Below are 27,753 nucleotides of genomic sequence, written 5' to 3'. Positions count from 1 at the left end.
AAACTTTGGTTTACCTATCATAAAAGGCATGGGTGGTTTTGAATTCCAGTAGTAATAAGAGAACAAGGTGCTTAATGAATCCCAATACCTTTATTTTGAATCACAAATTCCTGGGTGACTAAAATTCCTAGAGTTAAAATTAAATTGGGAAGGGGCTGACTACCAGAAAATAAACACCTACTTTATGAATACAATAGCAACAGAAAGGGTTTCCAATTTTTAGAAGAAAAATTACATGAAGCAGCACCACCTGGTGGGTGTTACAAGATGAAATGCCCACACTGACTGTTCTGAGAGCCCCCACCGCACTGCAGATGTTTCATCAAGGACAGCTGCCATCAGAGCTGCTGCAAGGCCACGCTTCTCACTGCAGCCAGCCTCACAGCCAGCTCCTCAAACAGAAGACTGAAATGATATATCGTTCCTGTTTTAGAAGCTTTTGGTGTACAGAACTTCTCGATGTGGATTAACACAGACTTGCTTCTTGAATTTAAGGAATGCCATGAATCAATCTATTAATTTGTCTGTGGTACAGTCTGCCAGAGTGCTCTGCGAAGAATCTTTTTTTCCATTCCTACCATGGCTGGGTGAGAGGAGAGGAAAGGGTGGAAAGGTGCCAGTGTACTAATAGGCAATTCAGGTGATGCTGTGTGCTCCATTTCCTTTCTGTAGGCATTTCTTTTGGCAGCTGCAGCAGCTTGACGGGGGGAGGAAGAGGCAGCCCACCAATCACCTCTTCTTGAAGCCATATTTTTTGCGTTCATAAAAGAGATCTGTCTTAGAGCTACCCAAATTGACAATCTTTGGGCAACCATCTCTCTGGAAAACAGAATAGATAAGTTGTTAAAAGTCTCTGAGCTTGAACTGAGAGGGATTTAAGATAAAAATAACTTTTGGATTAATGGTTTAGCCATTCATCTTACCAGTTCAATTGTCCTATTTGATCAATCAAGTATTTACTAAACACCTAGAATGTGCCCAGGGCCTGTCCACCATTTATCCAGTGGCCTGCACTTATAATGCTGGATTCTTAGCCCACTTCTGTTACTAATATGATATAGTGGAGGTAGAATCTAAAACTCTCTAAGGTGTTCAAAGGATTTTCTCCAAGTGAGAGGTAAGAAATGGTAATAATCATCTACAGATCAAGCTTCCTAGCTCTCTTTCACTATCCCAAGAAAGGAGAAAATACCAAGGGAAAAAAATCTAAAGACTTGAGGAACTAGTACCTTACATTTTAAACATCATAAGAGAATACTGAGTTTGACGTGTCCGTATTAATTCACTTAACCGGACACATGGTCTTGGGGGAAGAGTGCTCCTGTGCCAGAGACAGCTGTTGACGGCTCATACTCTGATGTGTAGTGACACACTCCCCTGGCCGTTTTGTGAGCTTGAGTGGTTTCAGTGAAGCCCTTGGGAAGCTGTGTTTTGCAGGAATGATGACTCCATCAGTTGATGTGGGATGATGGGAGGAAAATTGGGGAATTGCTACTGGAATAAACCTTCTTAGATCTCATGATTTTATTAAACACCCATGTCAAAGGTAGCTGTTTCCTGTGACACTGGGCTATAGAATGAATGAATGAATCAAGTCCTTAGGCATCTCATTTCTAATTCAGCTGATTTCTCTTTTTGGGGACTGATATCAACACTGTACAAGAATCTCTGAAACCACACAAAGCCAACACTAACATTTCATTATTTTCTAGAAAACACGTACCATGTATTACACTGAGAACTACCATCTGTGGAGTTTGGTGTGCTAAGCAAGCCAGGTTGTGGGCCCAGCCCCACCAATGGCTTGCTAGGTGAACTCAAGTAAGCCACGTAATCTGTACTGAAAGTCCTGGTACAAATGTGGGAAGAGCTGCCTCTCCTGGCCTCAGGTAGCCTGCTATTAAACACAACAGTGCTTTAAGCCCTTTAGGGATGCTTTGAAATTTTATGGTATGATGATAGCCTGTTCAGGCTTACTCTGCCTCACTGACTTGTGTGACTGTGGGCAAACCTCTTCTGTCTGGATTTGTATCCAACTATAAAATAAGATGACTGGATCAGGTCAATGTATATGAACTGTATTTATAGAGCCCTAGAGAGTCCTGAGAGGGGCCAGGTGACAGTAGGACTCATCCCCCAATCTGTGCAGCTGTGTTCTCACTCATATTAAGATGGTAGGGACTTCCCTGGTGGTGCAGTGGTTAAGAATCCACCTGCCAATGCAGGGGACATGGGTTCAAGCCCTGGTCTGGGAAGATCCCACATGCCTCAGAGCAACTAAGCCCATGCACCACAACTACTGAGCCCGCGCACCTATAGCCTGTGCTCTGCAACGGGAAGCCACTGCGATGAGAAGCCTGCGCACCGCAACGAAGAGTAGCCCCTGCTCGCCACAACTAGAGAAAGCCCGCGCTCAGCAGCAAAGACCCAACGTAGCCAAAAAAACAAAAAAAACAAAAAAAAAAAGGTTGTAGGCTCTGGAGATAGGTCACCTGAATTTTGAGAAGTTATTAACCTCCTTGTGTCTCTTTTTAGTCACATATTAAATTACTACAATGGTAGAACCGACCTTACAGAATTAAGAATCAATATACTTAGAACAATGCCTAGCATATAGCCAGCCCTTAATAAATTATAAGAAATTGCAAAAAATAAATATAAGCAATTTCATGATGGTTCAACCTAACACACAGACACACACATACACACGTGGCTTCTGTGTAAGATACTTTTTGAAGATGGGACTCTACATGTTAAAAAGTTGAAAAAAAATCGGAAAACCAATGCATTGGATTATTAGCTCTTTGGCTTTTATGGCATTTTCTCTCACTGACTTATAAGTTTCCTGCTTTCTTGCCTAAACTCCTGTTTTTTATTTTCTACACATCTCCCGTGGGCCTCGTGGTTGTTCCCAAATTCCACCAATGCTGTGAAGAGGTGAGGATGTGTGCATTGGAACTGGCTGGCTTTTGTGAATACACCTGTAAATGGAAAGCATGAAAAGGAAGATGGAAGGACTGTTAAGAAACCTCGAAGGGCAGTACAGAGAGTATTTGTGAGTTGAGCTAGGGAGTACATAAAAAACAACCTGCAAATGTCTGCCTGATGGTAGTAGCTCTTTTAGCAATTGTATGCCTGAATACAGATTTCATCCTTTCTCAGTCCTCCCAGAGTATGACAGATTTTCCCATTCTGAGCACAGGGAGCTTTTATTTTAGGCAGCTATGGCTTGAATTGAATGTCCATGTTTAATGGCCACTTCATTTCTAAAATTTCACAAAAAAAGTAGACACTAGACTGCCAAGTGCTTGTTTTCATTATACTAAACATGTCCATTAAAACATCCCCAGGAGAAGCCTAAGACAGGCTCCTGTAGCAACCACCAAGGAGAACTCAATGCCTATGGATTTCCTTTCTGAGAAGGGCTGTATGTCAAGTCTGTTTCTATGTCACAAAAGCAAGCTACAAAAATTATCCTGGACCTGGGCCTAGTGAAAATCCAGGACTTTCAAGTAATACTTAAAAACCAACGCTAGGGACTTCCCTGGTGGCACAGTGGCTAAGAATCCACCTACCAATGCAGGGGACACGGGTTCAAGCCTTGGTCCGGGAAGATCCCACATGCCGCGGAGCAACTATGTGGGATCTTCCCAGAGCAGGGCTTGAACCCGTGTCCCCTGATTTGGCAGGCGGATTCTTAACCACTGCGCCACCAGGGAAGCCCAAAGCTTCACTTTAGATAGGACAAAGTATTTCTTTCAAAAAAAAAAAAGGGACTTCCCTGGTGACGAAGTGGTTGGGAGTCCGCCTGCCAACGCAGGAGACACTGGTTCAAACCCTGGTCTGGGGGGATCCTGCATGCTGCGGAGCAGCTAAGCCCGAGAGCCACAATTACTGAAGCCCACGTGCCTAGAGCCCGTGCTCCGCAGCAACAGAAGCCACCACAATGAGAGGCCTGCGCACCGCAACGAAGAGTAGCAGCCAAAAATAAATAAATAAATTAATTTATTTAAAAAAAAAGCAAAGAAACAAATTTGTCCTCTGGCAGCAATGCCCACAGATATTGTCCCCAAATCCTGAGTATTCTTGAAGCTTTGAAAAACTATGGCGAACACCCAGCTTAGTTTATTGGTCTAATTTCCTTATAAATTATGGAAGTTGCAGGAAGAGAACAATAACAGGGGTTGCTTTGGTTGCAGGAAGATTTCTGCATAGGAAAGTCTTAGGCACTTAATCTACATGATGACCTGTAAGGCTGAGAGGCTGGATCATATCACTGGACTGTTTTGTGTTCCTTGGAAACTATTGCTGAGTAAATGTGAGCTAGATACCATCTCAAATATCCTCAGAACATTCCTGTACACGTGAAGTAGAGGAAGTGGTGACATCTAGAATAATTCTCAGGGGCAGAATGAGGCACAAGGATCTACAGAGATCAGGTCACATTCCGCATGCAGAGGAATCAGACAGCAGTTAACATTTATTAAGCACTCTCTGGTTGCCAAGCATATGCCAGATAAGAACTCTAGCTGCAAAAAAACAAAACAAAACAAAACCTCTAGCTACAACCATGGAAAAGTTCAAGAAAATGTTGTCCTTAATGGACTCTTTAGCTAGTTTTAGCTAGTTTAAGAATTGTTTGTACTTTCTCTTCACTGATATTGTCTCACCGTGGTATACAGGCTATAAATAATTACCAAACACCTACTATATACCAGACACTCTGTAGGGGGAACCCTATGGATGATTTACAGAGGTAGCAACAAAAATGTGGACCATACTTACAGTACATGCCAGGGACTGTACCAAGAACTAGGGAAAAGGGGAGACAAATACACAAACCAAGGTCCTTTCTATAAAGGGAGTGTCACCTAGCTGGTGGATCAGATCAAGCAGGGTATGATTTGACAGTCAAAGGTAAATGCAAATCAGAGTTTAGGACAAGAGGATGTTCAAATCACCAACTGAAATTATGTTTCTGGTGCTTTATCTATGACCTTTCTCATCTCCCTAAATAACAGAAGAATTAATGATGTTAAGAAAGTTTTATCTGGTCTGATATATCCCACTTATTAGAGGTAGACAGGATCCAAATGCAAAGATTGCTGAGGTGGCTGAACTGTTTCTCCTCAACACGGGCAGATCCCATTAAAAAGACTTATGAAAAAAAAAAAAAAGACTTATGAAAGGGGACCTCCCTGGTGGCGCAGTGGTTAAGAATCCACCTGCCAATGCAGGGGACACAGGTTCGAGCCCTGGTCCGGGAAGACCCCACATGCCGCGGAGCAACTAAGCCTGTGCGCCACAACCACTGAGCCTGCGCTCTAGAGCCCGCGAGCCACAACTACAGAGCCCACGTGCTGCAACTACTGAAGCCCGCGCGCCTAGAGCCCATGCTCCGCAACAGGAGAAGCCACCGCAATGAGAAGCCCGCGCACTGCAATTAAGAGTAGCCCCTGCTTGCCGCAACTAGAGAAAGCCTGCACACAGCAACGAAGACCCAACAAAACCAAAAATAAATAAATAAATAATAAATTGGGTTAAAGAAAAAAAAAAGGACTTATGAAAGGACACTGCTAGGTTTAGTCAGACAGCTTGGACTTGCCACTTATTAGCTGGGTGAGGAGCTGTAAATGGAGATAATAATAATCCCTATTTAACAAAGCTATTGTGAAGAAAAAGAGAGATTGTGTGTGTGTGTGTGTGTGTGTGTGTGTGTATATAAATACCTACTCTTTGCATAAGGAAGTATTAAGAATTATTTATCTTTTGGGAATTCCCTGGTGGTCCAGTGGTTAGGACTGTGTGCTTCCATTGTAGGGGGCCTGGGTTTCATCTCTGGTCTGGGAACTAAGATTCCACAGCCAGGCAACGCAGACCAAAAAAAAAAAAAATTATTTTTTTATTTTTAAAGATTTTATTTATTTATCTATCTAGTTATTTATTTGGTTGCATTGGGTCTTAGTTGCCACACGCAGGATCTTTGTTGCCATCAGCTGGATCTTCATTGGGGCGTGCAGCATCTTTTAGTTGCAGGCTCTTTTATTTTTTTATTTTTATTTTTTTTAGAACTTTTTTTTTTTTAAAGGAATTCCTTTATTTTTATTATTTATTTATTTATTTATTTATTTTTGGCTGTGTTGGGTCTTCGTTGCTGTGCAAGGGCTTTCTCTAGTTGCGGCAAGCGGGGGCCACTCTTCATCGCGGTGCACGGGCCTCTCACTATCGCGGCCTCTCTTGTTGCGGAGCACAAGCTCCAGACACGCAGGCTCAGTAGTTGTGGCTCACGGGCCCAGTTGCTCTGCAACACGTGGGATCCTCCCAGACCAGGGCCCAAACCCGTGTCCCCTGCATTGGCAGGCAGACTCCCAACCACTGCGCCACCAGGGAAGCCCTGCAGGCTCTTTTAATTGCAGCATGCAAACTCTTAGTTGCAGCATGTGGGATCTAGTGCCCTGAGCAGGGATCAAACCCGGGTCCCCTGCATTAGGAGTGCAGAGTCTTAGCCACTGGACCACCAGGGAAGTCCCAAGAATTATTTATCTTTTGCCTTACGCCTTATCCTAGATTAGGTAACCAGATACCTTATACTAGCCTATTGGCAGTGGATCACACTTCCTTTTATTGTGTCATAAGAAGAATAAAAGCTGAACCATGGGTTTCCCACCCCTCTCCCCAAGAAGCCTACTTTTGGTATAGACCTACAGCCCTCTGCCCTGGCATCTGGCTCAAGAAGTTGAATAACTACCCACTGCCACCACACAATGTCAAGGGGCAAAAATGTCATCAGAAGAATTGCAATCAATTCTGCAAAATCAAACCAAAAGCATTCTCTAGCCACTTAGAACTGAAATCAACTTGAATTGTCCCACGTTCAGAAGTCACTACATCCACCCAAATAGTCCTTAATGATAGTTAAGAGAATTACTGAGTGGCTATTACACACCATGCACTGTGCTAGGGCTTAAAAATGCAGGATATTGGGAATTCCCTGGTGCCTAGTGGTTAGGATTCTGGGCTTTCACTGCCGTGGCCTGGGTTCAATCCCTGGTTGGGGAACTAAGATCCCACAAGCCATGGGGGGGGGGGTGGCCAAAAAGAAAAAAAAAAGGATATTATTTCTGAATAAAAATAATGAGAGAAAAAAAAATAATGAGAGAGAGAGAGACATCAAAGGAAGAGAGGGCTTTCCAAATTGCTAGTGTTGACAAACATTTGCTTCTCTTGCATTATTGTCCTTGATGCAAAATAAGTGCGTTTTGTTGGACTACATCCAGTATGGCTCACAGACCTTGAAGAAATTATAACCTAGATGACTAGATGAACATAGTAATCTACAGACCACAGGAGTGGATGGTAAAGTGTTACTAAATAAAAGGAAGGATCAGATGAAAAGCTTAGTATATACTCACATCTTTCTCCTGGATGGTGCACTCCTTACAATAATAGGCATCCGAAACCCCGGGGCCTCCACAGATCACACAGCGTCCCTGGTAAGAGCCGTAGTTACATTCATCACATATGCGCACCAGGGTGCAGGGACGCACATAGGAGTCACAGATCACACACTTGCCATCACCTGTGAGGAAAAGAGAATGGAGTTATGCCCACTTGCAAGTACTTCAAGTCCTTTGCCCTCCTCCTGCTAATGGGGAAATACACTGGTCTTCTGACGGTGACTTTAGGGCCTGCTTCTTTGGCATCACAAAACTGGGCTTACCTAGTGTCCAGCTCAATCTCCACAACACACAGGAAAAGTCAATCAACTAATGGGTAAAGAGCTTAGAATAGCACCTGGCAGATAAGTCTATATGATTAACTGGCAGAACGCTGTGTGTGTTGGGGACGGGGTCATGCTACTTCTGGTCCACAGCTAGAGATTTTTCTCAAATTAGTGTCTAAAATGTGCAAGTTGGAGTGGGGTGGTGGCCTTTAGTTGCAGCCTGACATTGTGTTAACATGCTTCCAGTCGCATCTACTCAAAGCCCTCTTAGTGGCACCGCTGGAAATGCCCGTTGGCTGGCTCCACAGAAACTGAGTGGGACGGGTGGGCTGTCTGGGGAGGCGTGTTCCACTCACATTTTTCACACAGTCTTCCAATGGCTGCAAGATGAAAGACGGTAAAGAGTACAATTAGGATTAAGGTTTTGACGAAGAGGGGACAAACATCCTCGAGCTTGAGGTGGAGACAGGAGCAGGGACTGCAGTGAGCCCTGAGGGAGTCTTTCCATCCTATCCTCATAAACTTCAATCCGAACCAAATCCACACCCTCCCGAAGCCCCTCCCAGGTCCTGGGCAAACTGAGAATTTCTCCGGACCCCATCCCGGCAGCCCGCCTCCGGCTCCTAGCACGCACGCCCCGCCCTCTTTTCATCAGAGACCACAAACCCACGCGCTCCTACACTACCGACTGTGAGGCGGGAGAAGTGGCGCCCCCGAGGCAAGACCCTAAGGAAGTGATGGGAACCCCGAACTCCTCAGGTTCTAATACCATCCCCACCGAGACAGTCGGGGGCAGGAGGCCGTCTCACCAACACCAGCCTGCTTGCGGCAAAAGATCAAGTCCGGGTGATGTTTAGCCATAGCTCCCTCTATGCCACCGGAAATTTAGAGAACTTCCGGCCGACCTTTAACCTCCATTGTTCCTGCCTCCTGATCGCCGTGATTGGTTCTCTAGGCTTCCATCAGCGTTTACAATCTTTGCACCAAGGCCCGGTCGTTCTCGCGCGATCACATTTCAAAGACAAGTTTCCGTCGTAACTGGGGAGTCAGGTCCTGGCAGGTGCATGAAAGTCATCAAAAAAAAAAAAAAAACCTTTAGAGATCTGAATGGAAGATACAAATTGCAAAGTGCAAAGATGAAGCTTGCACTTCGATAAGACATCTTCGTTCCCGGTATTTACTTCCGCAAGTGTTTTTATGCAGCTTTGTCCTCTCCCCTCTAGATTCCTCACACGGGAGCTCCGCCCAAGGCCCTCACACGACTCGGCGCCTCTGCAGAGGCCCAGCCTTCACGGTGTTGCGTTTCTCTTCAGGCCACGCCCCCTACCCGAAGGCTTTAAGTACGCCGTGTGCACGTCATTTTCAAGCGACCTCATCTTTGTCAGTGCACAAAATGGCGCCTTACAGCCTACTGGTGACCCGTCTGCAGGTGAGAGCGAACTGAGGGCCCTCTGGGTTCACGGGGGCGGGGTGCCTCCTCCTGTGCTTGCGGCTGTGGGCGAGGCAAGGCGAGGCGGGCCCGACCTCCGGCTGGCTTTTCGTGTACCTGTCCCTGCCGCGGGCCCGGCGCCCGAGGTCAAGGCGTCCCCGGCTCAGTCAGCTCTCCCAGCCTTGTCTCCGCCTCGCTGCAAGCGTGGGTCTCAGAAGCGGCGGCCAGGTGAAGAGTGGAGGCACCTATTTTGAGGGCCGCACTTTCTCCCATGTAGGATTTTTTTTTTTTTTCTTTTTCTTTTGCCGTTCCTCAAGGTGAGGACAAGGTGACTGGGGGCCGCGGTGGTTGTGGAGCCCGCTAGGTCCAGAGCCCGAAGGCCTCGCTTCTCATCTCTCAGCAGCAGACCCTTGCTAGCCAGGTGCATCCGTGGTTGCCAAACCTGAAGTTTGGCGGAAAAAAACTATTACCTATTCCATCTTGTGGGGATCCTGCGGAACATATAGCCAGGAGTTCGAGGGGGCCTTCCGTGCCCAGACGTAGTAATTAGTAACGATAACAGTAGTCTCTCACCTTTGCACAAGACTTCAAGACTTAATTCCTCATCATATCGTTTGGTTCATATAATCATTTGGTGAGATGACTCTTCTCATTTGATAGATGATGAAACTGCTAGAAAGTAGGTGAAAGTTCCTGCTCTCTCTGAGTGTTACCGAAGTGCTGTGGCCTGGGCATCTGCCCTACTACCCCTCTGTTCTCTGTTCTTGTTCATGTCAGCCTGCCCTCAGAACTTTCTGAGCCCAAGTGTGATCCTGGAGCTGACATTTGTATTTGTGAGAGTACCCAGAATGGAGTATTTTGAGCTCATAATTGGTTGCTTTTCAATGACTAGATGGGAGGGTAAAAGAGATTCAACAATTTGACCTTGACTGTCCTGTTATGAACCATCTAGAAAATTGACTGACTGCCAGATGTTTTTTCACTCCTAACTTGACAATCCTAGGAAGGTGTTATACTCAGATTCAATGTCAGGCATGTATTTCATTAATAAAAATAAAGTGAGCAAGCATTTATAGATATTTTCTGATAACCTTTTACATTTAACTTTGTGATTCTACTTTGGATCAAGTAGCACAACTTTGATTACAGAATTGAAAAAGAAGTTTTGTACTGTACTCTCAAAAAGTATTATGTTACCAGAAGTTTTTTTTTTTAAGTCACATTGCTTAAATTTAAACCATATGGTTTAAAGCGAAATCATCATTTATTTTATGGTCTGTAAATTCTGGGCAAAAAAAGGGATTTGCTAATTATCTCTTTAGATCTTTTGATTCTCCAGGTTAACAAAGTGGAAATAGTGTTTCTTTCTGATCCTCCTGACCCATGATGTAGTGAAGTTAGGCAAGATTATTTGATAAGATAAATTATTACAGATTTATTGAGCTTGGACGAGAGGACTGCTATCACAAAGGATCTTGGAATGCATGAGTGTTAGACCTGTGTAGGAAGAGATCTGGACTATAGTTCATACTCTACCCAGTGCAAGTGACCTTGAACTTGAGAACTGAATCCCAGTTTCCTCATCTGTCAGTTGGGGATTATGTTCATTGACAAACATTTATTGAGTTTTTGGTGGTCGGCTTCCATTCATATTGTTATGATGATTGTTATAAAGTGATGAGAAAGTAGAATATATTTGTTTATGATTATCATGTTGTCCAACTTCCTCTTTTACAGATAGACAATCCAAGACCTTGAGAACCTGGGTCTCCTTGTTTGTTCATTTAGCTAAGATGAATGAACAGCATTATACCACACTGTCTCCTAATAGCCAGGCTGTCTTAAGTAACGGCCAGCTACCACTGTGCTCTGAAAACCTTGTAAATTTACCTCTTTCGTGTTTAGCTACATTTGAGAAGTGATGGTATTACTTTAGTTGTCGTGTCTACAGAACCCTGTCTATGCATTCAATTTATTACTACCTTATTCACCACATATTTACTGAGTACCCATTGCTTCCTCTGGATACAGTGAAGCAAAAAAAGCAGACAATTTTTGTTCTCGTGAAACTTCAGTATATTCTAATGTATTCTACTGCAGAGGACCTTGGAGATCTTTCTCAGCTAAAGTATTTTGGGCAGAAGACCAAAGGTCTTGGTTGGACCTTGGCTGGACCAAAGGTGAAGGTAGATGATAGAATGATGGCAATTACTACTACCACTAAGAGTAGCTAACATTTACCTTAGTGTGCCGGTAGTCTCACATGATCCTGTGAAATACGGCAGATTTATTAGCCCTGTCTTATAGATGAAGAAACAGGATTAGAGCAGAAACATAGTGTAATGGCTAAGAGCATGGATTCTGGCATCCCACTGTCTTATTTGAATGCTGACTCTAATACTCACTCGCTGTGACTTTGGGCAAGTTACTTCACCTCTCTATGCCTGTTTCTTCACCTGTAAGATACGGATAATAGTACATCTGACTTATCTAATAATCATAGTTGCAAAGTATTTAGAACCCTGCTGGCATCTAGTAAGTGCTATATAATTGTTTGTTAATTAAATTAAAGTAGACTTGTCTAGGGCCTTATCACTAGTTGTTAGCAGATGTGATTTGAATCTGCTCCTTTCTGACTCCCAAGGCTGAGGTCCCAGCACCTGCACTATAGTACTGCTTCCCTTTGGCGTCAAGACTCAGCCTGTCAACCAGGGTACCATTAATGGTCCATAACCAGAAAACAGTGCTCTTTAAAGTGTTCTATTGTTTGATAGTACCTGCTACCAGGTAGGAAGATAGAAACAGAGTGAAGAAAATGGAGGTGAAATTTTTGAAAAGCCACATTTACTCTCTGGTTTTTTAAATTAACTTTTGTGTAAATGACCACGGATGGTAAATAAAAGTGGTTGGGCACTTCCAGATACATTTTAGATTTTGGTTTTGCCTTGAGGTACTGGGATGCTGAGTTCTCATCCTGTGACCTTAGGGAAGTCACGTAACCCCTTGCATGTAAGTCTGAAACAGCAGTTAACTACAAAGAAGTCTGACGCATTTGCAGAATTTATAAGTTCATGTATAAAGTGCCATGTTTAAAAAAAAAATCTTGCTTTGAATTGGGAAACAGGTCATCCCTATTCACTGTGGTACCTTCTCAGGTGTCCTATAGTCAGCTGTTGATTTGAACTGAATGAATGAATGATTGAATGGATGAGTAAACAAACTTCCAATCTTAAATTTGGGCAGAGGAAGAGGGGAGCACACCATTGCCTTTTTTAAAAAAATTAATTAATTAATTTATTTTTGGCTGTGTTGGGTCTTCATTGCTGCGCGCAGGCTTTCTCTAGTTGCCGTGAGCGGGGGCTGCTCTTCGTTGTGGCGTGCGGGCTTCTCATTGCGGTGGCTTCTCTTGTTGTGGAGCACGGGCTCTAGGCGCACGGACTTCAGTAGTTGTGGCACGTGGGCTTAGTAATTGTGGCACACGGGTTCTAGAGCGCAGGCTCAGTAGTTGTGGCGCATGGGCTTCGTTGGTCTGCGGCATGTGGGATCTTCCCGGACCAGGAATCGAACCCGTGTCCCTGCATTGGCAGGCGGATTCTTAACCACTGCGCCACCAGAGAAGTCCCACCATTGCCTTTTGAACCAACCGTTCCTAAAATGTTTATTGAAAGCTTGCTATGTGCCTGGCACTGTTCTACACACTGAGAGTGTAATAATGAACAGGAGTAGTGGAGCTTGTATTGTAGTTCTGGGGAGACAGAATAAACAAGTAGACAAGAAAATTGTAGCTATGAAGTGGGACAAGGAAGATAAAACAAGATAGTGTGGTAGAGGGAATAGGGGTGAGGGTGTGGCATGGCTTTAACTGGAGTGGTTGGGGAAGGCCTCTCAGAAGAGGTGACATTAAATGATAAGAAGGCGGCCCTTCAGCATTTTGGGAGGGGAGACTTGAAGTAGAAGGAGCAGGATGTGCAAAGCACCTGAGATAGGTCTGAGGGTAAGAAGTAAGGCCAGTGTGGCTGAGGTGATGAGAGGAAGGTCTGAGCAAGAGGTAGGAGCCAGGGTCATGTCGGCTCTGGTAAGGAAATAGGGTTTTACTCCAAGTGTAATGAAAATCCACTGGACGGTTTTAAACTGTGAAGTGACAGGATCTGATTTATGATTGAGAAGAATCATTCAGGCTGCTGCGTGGATGATGGACCACAGAGGGGCGAAAGAGGAGGCAGGGAGACCAATGGGGCCTGTTGGAATCATCCAAGGAGTGGTGCAGGTGTCTGGGACTAGGGTTCTGGTAGTGAAGATATTTTGGAGGCAGGTGGGTTGGATGTGGAGTGTGAGGGACAGGGAACAGTTAAGGATGACTTTTAGGTTTGGGACCTGAGTGACCGAAGGATGGGTGAACTTGAATTCAGTAGTCATGTGTTCGCATAGTACTTGCAAAACTTAGTCAGGAGCCGAAGCTCCTTTATAAATTCAACAAGTATCTGTATTTCACAGGTGAGGAAGCTGGATGGGGTCAAGTGTCTTGCCACAGGGTCCCTCACTTGAGTATGAGCTTCATGTCTGAAGTGAGCCCTGTTCATCTTGGGCATTATTCTGCTACCTGGTGTCTCCAAGAGGGTCATCTGGGAAGTATTTAGAATGAGGATTGGGGCTTGAGCCGTCTGTCTTCATTGGCTCAGTGTTCTTTGACACACCTTGTTTTCCCAGCAGGTGGTTTGGAAGGCAGTGGTAGGCTCTGGGCTTCTCAGCATAAAGGAGGGGAGGGACTGCAGGGGGGCTGCTTTGTGGGGTGGGGAGGACTTGGATGAAGTTTGTCAAAAAGTACAATCTTCTGGTTATAAGATAGTTAAGTACTAGGGATGTAATGTACAACATGATAAATATAATTAACACTGCTGTATGTTATATATGAAAATTGTTAAGAGAGTAAGTCCTAAGGGTTCTCATCACAAGGAAAAAAATATTTTTCTATTTATTTGATTTTGTATCTATATGAGATGATGGATGTTCACTAAACTTATTGTGGTAATTATTTCATGATGTAGGTGAAATCATTATGCTGTACACTTTAAAACTTACACAGCTATGTCAATTATATCTCAGTAAAACCGGAAGAAAAAAATTTTTAATAAAAATAAACCAAAAAAAAAAAAAAGGCAACACATAGAATATCAGGAACTTTGGGAGACTTCCTCTACCACATACTTAACATGTGGCTTCGAGCAAGGTCTCTACCCTCTGTGGCTCTCAGGTTACACTTATGCAAAATGGGACAATTCATAGCTACCCTCCAATTAAGAAGGGTCCTGAAGGCCTAATAATATTTGGAAAGTTCTTTTTTTTTAATATTTATTTTATATTTTTATTTTGGCTGCCCCAGGTCTTAGTTGTGGCACGTGGGATCTTTAGTTGTGGTATGTGGGCTTCTTAGTTGCGGCATTTGGACTTCTTAGTTGCGCATGCATTCGGGATCTAGTTCCCCCACCAGGGATCGAACTCGGGCCCCCTGCATTGGGAGCGTGGAGTCTTACCCACTGGACCACCAGGGAAGTCCCTGGAAAGTTCTTTGAACTCTAATACACTATAAAAATTTGTGAATAGTTTCTAATGTTATTTTAGGAATAGGCCTTTTCTAATACTGAGACAAAGGACAGACTTTTTCCTTGGATTGTTCCAGAATGAACCTGTAGAAGCCCTTCTTTATTTAGGGGATCCTAAAAGGCATGGAGAATGATTTTCTTGGATTCATTCTGCAAAGCTTGGGCCAAAGGAAAGGGCACCAGCTTTGCTGTGTGGCCCTGGGCGAAATAGTTACGTTCCAGAACCTCAGTATCCTCACCTGTAAAATGGACACAGTATCTTCTGCCTCTGAGTATTAAATAGGACTGTGTATATAAAGTACTTGGGGGAAATCTGACGCAGGGTATGGGCACTTGGTGAAAATATGGGCACTGTGTCTTCAGTCCTGGAGGTGGTCTACAGCCTCCCTTGCCACAGCATTTATCCTCAAGACTGGTTCTAGGGATTTCCCTGGCGGTCCAGTGGTTAAGACTCGGCGCTTTCACTGCTGTGGGCCCAGGTTCAATCCCTGGTCAGGGAACTAAGATCCCGCAGGCCGTGAAGTGCAGCCAAAAAATAAATAAATAAAAAATAAAAAAGACTGACTCTGGGGAAATTGCTTGCTCCTCCCGTGCTGTCCATGGATATCGGGTATGTAGTAGTTGCGCAGGAAAATCTTTTGGGTACTGTCCTAAGAGAGCTGGGAGAAGAGGCACAAATGAATCCACTGGCTTCCTGTTTTCTAATTCTCTAAGTTGAAGGGCAGCATTGAGAAGATGCGCTCTAGAATTACATTTGCAGTATCACCATCATTAAATATGAAGCTCCTTGAGGAATTTAGGCCCAGTTAGGAGGATTTCTGCCTTCACCCTGCAGAGGGCCAGGCAGTTTCCGGGTGGGAGCTTCGATCCTGTGTGTGGCCAGTTGTAGGGGTCTGCAGAGAGGCCTCGGGGATTCCTGTAACTGCCACACTTCTGTGCTGTGTAGCTGGGCTCCTTCACCTTCAGCTGGACGTGTGTGTTGTTACTGTTTTGTTGTTGCTGCTCACGGCTTAGCAACTATAATACACTGGGCTGACGCCAGAAAGGGAGGGGGCGTGCTGGGTGGAGCTAAATTCAGGCCAGACCATCCAGGAACTTGCATGTGTGGTGGCATGTTTAGTCTGCCCCGCGGCACCGTTGGCATTAGAGATACCGATAATGAGCTGTCAGCCCCGCTGTGCCAGTTACTGAACTAGGTCTTGGACAAACACTGCTTCACTTGACCTTCACAACAACCCTAAGATGTGGGTGTCATTAGCCTGTTTTCACCATGATGAAATAGACCCCCATTGGTTAAACAGCTTGCCCGAGGTCACAACCAGCATGCAGCGGAGCCAGATTTTGAATGCAGGTTTGTTTGACTGCAGAACTCAGGCTTTTTACCACTCAAGCTGTTTCCCCAGAGAACTCCCCTGGGCATAGAGAGTAGAAACTAGATCTCTGCAGAGTAGGCTGGATAGAGGGGACACAGTTCGGTTGGCTCCGTGCCCTGTTTGCATATGGATCTATTTGAGGCCGTGATTGCCTCCTGCCCCAAATACCAGCAGAGCTTGAGAGGGAGAGGCCAGAGCTGTGGGTCAGCCTCACAGGCTGCCTATTGAGCTTACAGAGGATGCCTTTTGTAAGTATTCAAAGGGCTGCTGCCCCTGGGGGCCAGAGCAGGGTTTGGGATTTGTATGCGGTTCACGGTGTGCCTAGAGTCTCTGCTCCAGACAGCAGCAAAGGAGAATTAGGCAGATGAGTGAATCTATCAACTCATTTCTTAAAGGAACCCCCTACTGCCTTGGAGCCCATTTAGAGGCTGTGTCTTGGAGAGACATGGTTCCCTGCCCCCTTTCCAAGCCTTTGAAAAGGACTGTTCATGGCTCCGTGAACAGGCGCTAATGGCTCAGCACAGCCTCTGCCAGAGGCACTCACAACTTGAATTTGAAAGCAAGATGAAGAGACTAGTGTTCAAATCATGGTTCTTCCTTCAGTGTCCTAAGCTCTTGAGTATATAGTGGTGATCAGATTAGACAAGTTTTCTGCCTTCATAGAGCTTACATTTTAGTGCAATTATTTACCTTCTTATCTGTTTGAGTCTCCATTTTCTCATTAAAACAGAAGACAGAATGACCTATAACAATCCCACTTGGCACAGTTGTTGAGAAGATGACATAAGATAACCTTTGTGGGGCTTCCCTGGTGGCACAGTGGTTGAGAATCTGCCTGCCAATGCAGGGGACACGGGTTCGAGCCCTGGTCTGGGAAGATCCCACATGCCGCGGAGCAACTAGGCCCGTGAGCCACAACTGCTGAGCCTGCGCGTCTGGAGCCTGTGCTCCGCAACAAGAGAGGCCGCGATAGTGAGAGGCCCGCGCACCGCGATGAAGAGTGGCCCCCGCTTGCCGCAACTAGAGAAAGCCCTCGCACAGAAACAAAGACCCAACACAGCCAAAAATAAGAAATAAATAAATTAAAAAAAGAAAAAACCTTTGTGATCTCGCTTGGCACGGTTTTGTTTGTTTCTTTTCATATTATTTCTTACCAGACTCCCTGGTGGGTCCACTTTGGTTGTATTCCCTCCTTCAGAGTTTGTTCTGTGTCAGTAAATGCAGGATCAGGAGAGCCTCCCTTACTCCTTGGGAGCCCTAGAGATTTGTATCCCATCCAGCAAGGGAGGGGGCACTATTGAACCAAGAAGCCGGATTCCACCAGAGGCGTTGAACAGTTGGGACTGAGCCCCCATGGAGCACTGAGCCCACCTGGCTGCTGGGCCTGCGGAGGTTGGGAGACACTGTCTGTAGCATAGTGAGAAGGGCATCGGCTCAGCAGGTTCCCAGCTGTGTGACCTTGGGCAGGCCACTTCCTGTCTCTGAGCCTCTCCATCTTCAGGGCAGTTAGGGAGGCTGAGCTCTGTCCAGCAGGGTTTATAAGGGTGGCTGGCATGGAGCTGTGTGTTAGCTACTGTGATTTACTCCAAAACAGATCTGAGGGCACCTGGCTGCTGGTCACCCTGACGGGAGACTCCCACCCAAGTAGAGGGAGTTTTGTAGCGAGGAAGTACTATAGGAATGCTTAGAATGGAGAAGACACGATTATGGTTTTCGGTGATTTGAAGGGCTGAAGTGTGAAGGAGTGATTAAGCTCATTTGATCTGGTTCCAGAGGATGCGGCTAGGAAGCGTGTCAGCGACTGGGCTGGGTACTTTCACGTAGGTACTCTCCTTTAATCGTCACTACAGCCTGTGAAGGTGTTATACCCACTCACAGATGAAAAAAGCTGTGTTTAGAGGGCTTAAATAAAAACACACAAGTTTACACAGCTTGTTGCGGGTAGAGCTGGGATTTGAGCCCACATTTCCATTGCTAGAATCTGTGCCTGATTTAATGGAGGTGTGTTTCAGTTCAGAAGCATTTGTTGTTGTTGTAAAGTATTAGAATTGTCTAGTAGTGGAACAGACTTTCTGTAAGAAAATGAGCTTCCTGGATTAATCATGTTGAATCAGGGGCTTGTAGGGCTTAGTGGAAGTATCTGTTCTAGATAAGGGCCTGGTATTTACTCATGAGAATTTCACAAGCCCCGAGACTTGGGCTCCAAGCATGGGGGAAAATTTTCCCATTTTCTAGTTGTTGTGACATCTGTGTGGATGGCCTATGGATGATCTCTGGAATGTCTCTGGGCCCTGGGGCCAGGTTGAACCAAACATTGAGTATGTTTTACTTTGGGACTTAGGAAATAAAAACAAAACCCCAATAAGTTATTTTTTAAAAAATACCCCCAAGTCATCATTCTTCTTTAATACTGATGTGGACTACTCATACTCCAACCACGGTGGTCAGATATTATAAGACTCAGGAATATTTATTTTTAAGGTAAAATTAATTTCTTACTTTTTTTCTTATTTGTAAAGGTACCCCTTGTAGGAAACTTGGAAAATATAGAAGTATAAAGAATACCATAAAAATTACCTATAATTATTTGTAATACCCAGAGATAACCCACCCCCACCCAGAGATAACTACCATTAACACTGTAGTATATTTCCATCTAGTATTTTTAAAATGTTATAATCCAAATTAAAAATATGTTTAATAATACATGTATTTATAATTTATATTTCTTTAAATTTTTTTCTGATTCTAAAAGTTCAAATTAAATACATATTAAAAGTAAAAAATTGTCCATAATTTCACCCTCCAGGGATAGCTACTGTTAACAGTTTGGCATCTATTCCATTTTGATTTTATCTGATTTCTTTAATTCATTTGTATCCAAATCAATACTTAGAATTGCCAGAGTTCACTTGGCGCTTGGAAGGCTCAGTGTTTAGGCTTAGAGCCAGGCTGTCTTTAAATGCTGGTGTATCTGTGAGACCTTGGGTGAGTTACTATGCTTCTCCTGCCCTCAATTTCCTCATCTGTTAAATGGAGCTCATATACAGTAGGGCTGTTCATCCATGTAAAGTGCTTATAACTTGGCACTCAATAGAAAGTATTAAGTATCACTATTACTACTACTACTAGTAATTATTATTATTATCATTGTCTTTGCTTAGAAACCTCAGCCCTACCACCTGTTCCGTTTGGGTTCAGTAGGTATCCTGGTGCCAGGGACTATGGGGAGGTGTAGATTCAGCACAGACTGGTGTTTAGTGCCTCTCTTGGAGTCACTGTTAAATACCACAGGGTACCTGGCATCAGGCCAGGGGGTCTGGTGGAGGCATCTTAGGGTAAGTACTCCTAGATGGGCTCTGGGGAGTTGTAAAATTGTGTTGTTTTATGTGTTGTCTAAATTTTCGCCATGAAACCTGTCCTTCTTTAAATGGGAGGAAAAACCCTAGTAAAGGCTATTTAAAAAACAAAAAACAACCTGCTTTGTAACATTTTACATAATAATTGCTATTATTTGGGAGCTCATTCACATAATTTCAGACCTCACATGATACTGTGGGTATTTATTCCCTTTTTCCAAGTGAAGAAACTGGGTTCATATATAAAATAGATAACTAATAAGGACCTACTGTATAGCACAGGGAAGTCTACTCAATACTCTCTAATGGCCTATGTGGGAAGAGAATCTAAAAAGAGTGGAGGTATGTATATGTATAACTGAGTCACTTTGCTGTACACCTGAAACTAACACAACATTGTAAATCAACTGTACTCCAATAAAAATTAAAAAAAAAAGAAAAGAAACTGGGTTCAAAGGTGAAACCTGCTTGACACCACACAACTAATAAATGGTAGAGCTGGGCCTTTGAGCTATATCTAAGTTCTTTTCACTGTGTAAATAAACCACAGGTCATAATTCAGCCTCCTGAATCAAACCTGCTGGGTTTCTGGCCTGACCTTCCACCATTTCCTGCTTTGTCTTTTACCTTGCACCATTTTGAGTGACTTGTAGCTCCTGCACACTTCACTTGATGATTCTGTATCTTTTTATGTACTATCTGTCCTCTGAGTGCCTTGCAAACCCTTATTTATCCTCCACAGCCCTGGTCAGTGAAGTCTTCCCTGGGCATCCCAAGCAGAGCTAATTGTTCTCTCTCCTGTACTCCTGCCCCTTGTGTGTGTTTCTTTCCTCAAGCAGGTCACAGTGGGTTACATTTACTGCTGATTGTGGCCAGACTAAGGTATATAAGCGTAGGGACTGTCTTATTCTTCTTGGTATCTGTGTCCTGTTGCTTGGCACAGAATAGGTGTTCAAGTGTTAAAATACAAATGTGCTTATAGGAAATAGGTTACATGATAAGCCACCCTCAACCTATTCCACTGAATACTTTTACCCCTCTTGAATGCATTATCTACATGGCAGCCACAGTGACTTTTTTTTTTTTAATGCAGATATAATCCTGCTTCAGTGGCTTCCCATTGCTTTTATTTTTTAAAATTTTATTTATTTATTTTTGGCTGCGTTGGGTCTTCGTTGCTGCACGCGGGCTTTCTCTAGTTGCGGCGAGCGGGGCTACTCTTCGTTGCGGTGCGTGGGCTTCTCATTGTGGTGGCTTCTCTTGTTGTGGAGCATGGGCTCTAGGTGCACGGGCTTTAGTAGTTGTAGCATGCTCGTTCAGTAGTTGTGGATCGCGGGCTCTAGAGCGCAGGCTCAGTAGCTGTGGCGCACGGGCTTAGTTGCTCCGTAGCATGTGGATCATCCTGGACCAGGGGTTGAACCCATGTCCCTTGCACTGGCAGACGGATTCTTAACCACTGTGCCACCAGTGAAGTCCTTCCCACTGCTTTTAGAATCAAGTTAAACATTTAACATGTCCTACTGTAAAGCTCATACTTATACGAAAAGATCAAAGCCTGACCAATTGATTGGTAAAGGTACAATGAACCACCTTCATATTCTGACAGTTCATTACTTATATACAGACTGAGAAGAGTAAGCTGAAGTTGCTAGCTCCTTGGGTCCTAGCTGCACACACCGAAAAGGGCGGCACCAAAACAAAAGGAGCTGATGACTGCACTGAAAGTTGTGGCAGCCCTGATGCCACTAAGTGGGTTTATATCCTGCAGCTCTAGTCTGAAGAGTCCAGGGCAGAAAGCTCCATACCTCATCAGATCCAGGGAGGCGAGGAGAAACTGTCTCATGACTGCCTCCCAGGGAGATAAGGAGCAAGTGGGAGATGGCCTCACAACTCCTTTAGAGGCCTACCGTCTGGTGTTCTGAGGTATTGTGCCAAGACTCAGATAAACTGTAGTTCAAAGTTGCTACGGTGCTTTTCTCATACACCTGCAAGGTCTGTCACGATACCTGGCTCCATTTTACCTCTTAGCCTTATTTTCTGCTGTTTCCACTGCCCTTTGCTCACTTTGCTCTAGCCAAGCTGGCTTTCTCTTTCTTCTTTCAACTACAGGTGCTTCCCTGCCACAGGGCCTTTGCACATGCTGTTCTCTCCGCCTGCCAGGTTCTCGGATTCCTTTTCCTAAACTGCACTTTCTTTGCCTGGCTAACTCCTAGTCAGGTTTCAGTTCTCAGATTAAATATCACTTTCTTGGAAAAGCCCTTCCCCTAGTCTAGATTAGGTTCTCCAGCTTTATACTGTTATAGGGTTATAGCTGCTTAACCTTTCTTTCATAGCACTTCTCATATCATTGCTTCCATAGTCTCTTGAGTGATTACTTGATATCTGTCTTCTTCACCAGATTGTAAGTTCAGCAATGGGAGGAACTGTGTCCGTCTTGCTTATCTCACTAATTCAGGCACCACAGCACAAAGTCTGGGGCTGGATAAATATTTGTTTAATGAATCAGTACTACTTCAGTTTTTTTTTTTTTAAAGAGTAACTTTGTTTATTTTTAATATTTATTTATTTATTTGGTTGCATGGGGTCTTAGTTGCAGCAGGCAGGCTCCTTAGTTGCGGCTCCAGGGCTCCTTAGTTGTGGCTCGCCAGCTCCTTAGTTGTGCATGTGAACTCTTAGCTGCAGCATGCCTGTGGGATCTACTTCCCTGACCAGGGATCGAACGAGGGCTGCCTACATTGGGAGCGTGGGGTTTTATCCACTGCGCCACCAGGAAAGTCCCTGCTTCAGTTTTAATTAGGGAAGTAGTGTGGTGGAAAAAGTGTTGAACTGAGAATTAAGTGACTTGAGTTCTGCTCCAAACTGCTGTTAACTAGGTATGTGACCTGGGGCACTCTTCATCTGTCGTCACGTGAATAAAAGATATCTGGTGATCTGGGGTCACTTTGGGTTTTGATAATCTATGATTCCAGATGAACCATTTAATTAGCCAAGTTCTAGAGGGATGGGACTTAGGATGAGACTCCAACTGCCTACTTGACATCTCCACTTGGGTGTCAGACAGAAAAACTCCCGATCTCACCCCCAAGCCTGCTCTTCCTGTTGCCTTCCCCATTTCTGTTTATAGCAACTCCATTCTTCCAGTTACTCAGGCCCAAAACCTCAGTGGTATTCTTGACTTTCCTCTCATGCCTCTTGGCCAGTTTGTTAGCAAATCCTGTTGTTAGTAGTTTCAGAGTATATCCAGACTCCAACCCCTTCTCACCACCTCCACCATTACGACTCTGGTCCAAATCACCACCATCTTTGACTGGGGTATTGTGTTGGCCTCCTATCTGGCTTCTTGCTTCCTTCTATTCTATGTCCAGCAGCCAGAATGATCCTTGTAAATAAGTCGGACCATGTAATTCTTATTCAGAATTCTCTGTTAGCTTCTCTTCTCACTCAGAGTAAAGTCCAGAATCTTTACTGTATTCTACAAGGTCCTATGCAATCTTTTCTGTTTTTAAAGATTTGTTTATTATTTGTTTTATTTATTTTTGGCTGCGTCAGATCTTAGTTGTGGCACGTGGGTCTTTGCTGAGGCATGCAGGATCTTTCGTTGTGGCGCGTGGACTTCTCTCTAGTTGTGGTGTGCAGGTTTTCTCTTCTCTCATTGTGGCGTGTAGACTGGGCGGGTGGGCTCTGTAGTTTGCGGCACGCAGGCTCTGTAGTTGAGGTGCACGAGCTCAGTAGTTGTGGTGCGTGGGCTTAGTTGCCCCGCGGCATGTGGGATCTTAGTTCCCTAAGCAGGGATCGAACCCATGTCCTCTGCATTGCAAGGTGGATTCTTTGCCACTGGACCACCAGGGAAGTCCCTAGGTCCTGTGCAATCTTGGTCTTATCTCTTACTGTACTCCTCCTTGTTTATTCTGCTCTGACCATACTGGCTTCCTTGCTGTTCTTCCCCCCCCCCCCCCGCCACCATGTATTTTTTACTTTTAAAAATTTACCATTTTAAGAATTTTAAGTGTACAGTTCAGTAGCATCAAGTACATTCACATTGTTGCACAACTATCACCACCAGCCATCTCCAGAACTTTTTCATCTTCCCAAACTGAGACTGTACCCATTAGACACTAACTCCCCATTTCCCCCTCCCCCCAACCCCTGGCACCCACTATTCTGCTTTCTGTCTCTATGAACTTATTAATTACTCCAGCTACCTCGTACAATCACACAGTATTTGTCCTTTTGTGACTGGCTTATTTCACTTAGCATAATGTCTTCAAGGTTCATCTGTGTTGTAGCATGTGTCAGATTCTTTTTTAGGCTTTTACAAATCCTTTGTTAAGTCTAACTAATATTCCATTGTATGTACCACATTCTGTTTCTCCATCATCCATCAATGGACACTTGGGTGGGTTGCTTCCACTTTTTGGCTATTGCAAATAATGCTGCCATCAACGTGGGTATCCAGATATCTCTCTTTGTTGTTCTTTGAACACAACAGGCACTACCTCACTTTGGAGGATCCTTACACTTTCTGTCTAGAATACTCTTCCTTCAGATACCTGTGGGTTGACCTTTTGTCAGGTCGTTGTTCAATGTCACCTTCTCACTGAAGCCCTTCCCAATTATCCTACTTTAAATTGCACCTCCCCCTACTTCCCTGGCTCCCTCTCCCACTGCTCCTGCTTCTTTCTCTCATGACACTTACCGACATCTGACTGAGGTTTTCCTTGTTTCTCTGTCTCTACTTGTCTGTCCCCTCCCCGCCCTTAACCTCCCGGAATGTCAGTCCCAAGAGGGCAGGGAGTATTGGACCATTTTGTTCATTGCTGTATCCTCAGTGCCTCGAACAGTGTCTGGCACCCGTAGTCACTCAGTAACTAGTTGATAGATGGACAGACGAATGAGTAAACAAATGGGTAAGGTTTGGTGGTAGGAGGAAGGGGAGACAGAATGACAGTGAAGATAGATGTTTTTCACCAGTCAGCCCTGCTTATCATTTCTCATATTTCTGGCTGCTACTGAGATTGTAAAGGTAATATTAAAACCTAGCTTTTCCTTCATCCTTGTATCTTACTTCTCCAGTGACTGCTACTGTCCCCCAAAGACAGTCTTGTTCTGGGAAAGTTGCATGATAGAGGGCACCAAAGTGTACACACAGAATTGAGAGGATCAGTGTGAGGTTGCAGGTTTTAAATTTTTTGAAGTAAGGACACCAGAACAACAACAACCAAAACCAAAAAACCACTAAATCATTCTCTATTATCACCATTATTTCTTAAAAGGGCCTTTTTAACATCAAAGGTATAAGAATAGGAAGGAAAGACTCAGAACAAAGAACATTTTTTTTTTTCCTTTTAAATTTTATTTATTTATTTTTGGCTGTGTTGGGTCTTCGTTTCTGTGCGTGGGCTTTCTCTAGTTGCGGCAAGCGAGGGCCACTCTTCATCGCGGTGCGCAGGCCTCTCACTGTCGCGGCCTCTTGTTGCGGGGCACAGGCTCCAGACACGCAGGCTCAGTAGTTGTGGCGCACGGGCCTAGTTGCTCCGCGGCATGTGGGATCTTCCCAGACCAGGGCTCGAACCCGTGTCCCCTGCATTGGCAGGCAGATTCTCAACCACTGCGCCACCAGGGAAGCCCAAGAACATGTTTTAAATGTAATAAATTTGACTTTTTAAAAAAACTTGCTACATTGTCTTTATTTTTCCCATTTTCCTCGTGGATAGTTGTGTGCAGGCAGGCATCAAGTGGGTGGGCTGAGGTTTGGGGGCCTCTGGTACAGTAGGTGGAATGCTGCAGAGAGCCTGGTGATGCTCTGCAAACGCCTCCGGTGACTGTCACTCGTTGTCGCTGTTTGCCTTTGATGTTTGTAAGTAATTTTTTTCAAATTGAGTTATAATTGACATACAACATTGTATTAGTTTCAGGTACACAGCATAATGATTATATATTTGTATGTATTGCAAAGTGATCACCACAATAAGACTAGTTAACGTCCATCACCATACATTTTATGTAACTAATATTTTTAATTGGAAGTTCTCTAAGATAGTGTTTTCAGACTGCCTATGTTGACCTGTTATTGGATCATGAAATTAATGGGGTGCAAGTGGCCTTCAAAAAAAGATAATATAGAATGCTAAATGAAAAAAGCCAGACACAGAAGGCCACCTGTTGTATGATTGCATTTACATGAAACATCTAGAATAGACAAATCCGTAGAAACAGAACGCAGATCAGTGATTGCCAGCAGCTGGGACAGGGAGGGTGAAAAAAAAGGAGCAGCTGCTCAGTGTGTCCGGGGCTTTCTTTGGGTGATGGAGAGGTTCTGGAACTAGATAGTGGTGATGGTTGCACAGCATTGTGAATGTACTGAATTGTACATTTAATAGTTAAAATGGTAGATTTTACCTATGTGTATTTTACCACAATGAAAATAATAATAGAGAATAAAAAGTATCAGTGTACATTGCACATGTCCGGTATTGTTTAGTGAAACTTCATGTGAATTACACACACTCTCAGTACCTGCTGCTGGGTCACAACATAAAATGTGTTGTGTGCCTGTGAGTTTTCAGTCAAAATTTGAAAGTCCTCTCTCAAAGGCTCCTTTTAGCTCAGAACATCCTGTGGCCAGTATATGGATGTTGCTAGGGTACAATGGACTTTGAATGACTTCCTCCTTCCCTGATGACTCTCCACAAATGCTGTGTGATTTTGAGCGGATCACTCATTCTCTCTGGTTTTTGCATCTGTAGCCAATGTTTTTGATTTGAACCCAAACATGATCTTGTTTGAGCCCTGAGGAGGCCTTAGCCTCTTTTTCACTCGACCACTCATATTTCCCTGCCTTTACTGACCCCTGTACCTAATGCATACAATAGCCACTCTAACACACTACCACATCTTCTGTTTTCATGTTTGTCTTATCCCACCATACTGTGGTCTTGAGGGCAGGGAGAGTGTGGTGGTGGTCTAGAGTCTAGTGTGGTACAGCTAAGCTTTCCCCAGGTGTGCTGTAGCAAATAACATACAGGTGTGCAGAGATAATGACCCTCCCCCACCCCCATCCCCCAGCAACTAAGGCTGCTAGTTGCCTTCCAGCAGCAACCTGGTCTGTTTACCAAAAAGAATTATTTTGTTCGTGGGCCTTAACTTGAAAAACTTCGGGAGCCACGTGGAAACAATTTCTGGCATTATTTGTTAAATGACAGGGATTATTCTCCGTATCTTATAAGTATTTTAAAATAGAGTAAACAGTTTGACCATGCAGAGAGCTAATAATAAATGGGTAACATTCTGAATCTGGTGTGCTTTCTGTGACACCACGCTGGGTTGCATTTGATGTGCGCATATATGCATACCTTTACATCCACATCTGTGTGTAAATGAAGGCGAAGGCTGTGGCTTCTCCAGAAAGACCTGAGCTCTGGGGGTTTTCTTCCTTGGTACAGATTAATTTGTTCTGACATTGCTATGCTTTCCCCTAGGCCTTTCGGAATAAGTGGGTTTATCTGATGCCTGCTTACTGGGGAGGAATATTTATAGAATCTCTGAGCTGGAAGGAACTTTGGAGAACATCTAGTCCGGTGGTTCCCAGATATGGCTGTATCAGAGTAACCTGTAATCTTTATTGATGCTTAAGGCTCCACCTCAGGTGATTCTGATTGAGAGGTCTGGGAGCCCTTAGGGCCTAGGAGCTGTTTCAGTGAAACCTCCCAGGTGATTTTGATGCAGCCAGAAGGATCCGCTTCTCCCATTTTATAGAAATGGAGGGAATTCCCTGGTGATCCAGTGGCTAAGACTCCTCGCTGCCAGTGTAGGGGGCCCAGGTTCGATCCCTGGTCAGGGAACTAGATCCCACATGCTGCAACTAAGAGTTTGCATGCCGCAACTAAAGATCCCGCATGCTGCAACTAAAGATTCTGCACGCGGCAACGAAGATCCCACGAGCTGCAACTAAGGCCTGGCACAGCCAAATAAATAAATAAATATTTTTTTAAAAAAAGAAAGAAATGAAAAAGAAGGCACAGAAAGGCTAGATTATTTGTACAAGGGTGCATTGTGACTGAACTTGGAAGCCAGATCTTTGGACTCCCAACCCCTGAATGTTCCTTCTTGGCCCCCACCACCTCCTGTCACAGGGGGAATCTCACTGTCCACCATACTGCACACAGGGAAATGACCCATGGCTGTGGGCACTCTGAGCTTGATACCTTCACCCGAATGTTGGATTTCAAAATTGGGGTTCAAGGAGAAACCTATAGTGATACTAGGGAAC

General features: G+C 44.4%; 2 protein-coding genes across 2 annotated transcripts in view; one reads left to right on the top strand and one right to left on the bottom strand.

The window, feature by feature from the left end:
• Positions 1 to 71: 71 nt before the first annotated feature.
• On the bottom strand, positions 72 to 8,696 carry PHF5A (PHD finger protein 5A). Its single transcript, XM_007189117.3, has 4 exons — positions 8,533 to 8,696; positions 8,080 to 8,103; positions 7,413 to 7,579; positions 72 to 819 (listed from the first exon to the last, which is right to left on the bottom strand). The coding sequence occupies exons 1-4, from the start codon at positions 8,582 to 8,584 to the stop codon at positions 730 to 732; spliced, it is 333 nt and encodes a 110-aa protein (XP_007189179.2). The 5' UTR covers positions 8,585 to 8,696; the 3' UTR covers positions 72 to 729.
• The window catches only part of ACO2 (aconitase 2), a 53,301-nt gene continuing 33,993 nt past the window's right edge, over positions 8,446 to 27,753 (top strand). Inside the window, exons 1-2 of the mRNA XM_007189116.2 lie at positions 8,446 to 8,482; positions 8,947 to 9,152. Of these exons, the coding sequence (XP_007189178.2) occupies positions 8,461 to 8,482; positions 8,947 to 9,152 (228 nt within the window). The 5' untranslated portion in view covers positions 8,446 to 8,460. The remainder of the gene's footprint in view (positions 8,483 to 8,946; positions 9,153 to 27,753) is intronic.

The sequence above is a fragment of the Balaenoptera acutorostrata genome, chromosome 11 (genome assembly GCF_949987535.1).
Source record: "Balaenoptera acutorostrata chromosome 11, mBalAcu1.1, whole genome shotgun sequence".
Taxonomy (NCBI): Eukaryota; Metazoa; Chordata; class Mammalia; order Artiodactyla; family Balaenopteridae; genus Balaenoptera; species Balaenoptera acutorostrata.
Note: the sequence above shows the minus strand (reverse complement) of the source record. Positions and strands in the feature narration are given on the sequence as shown.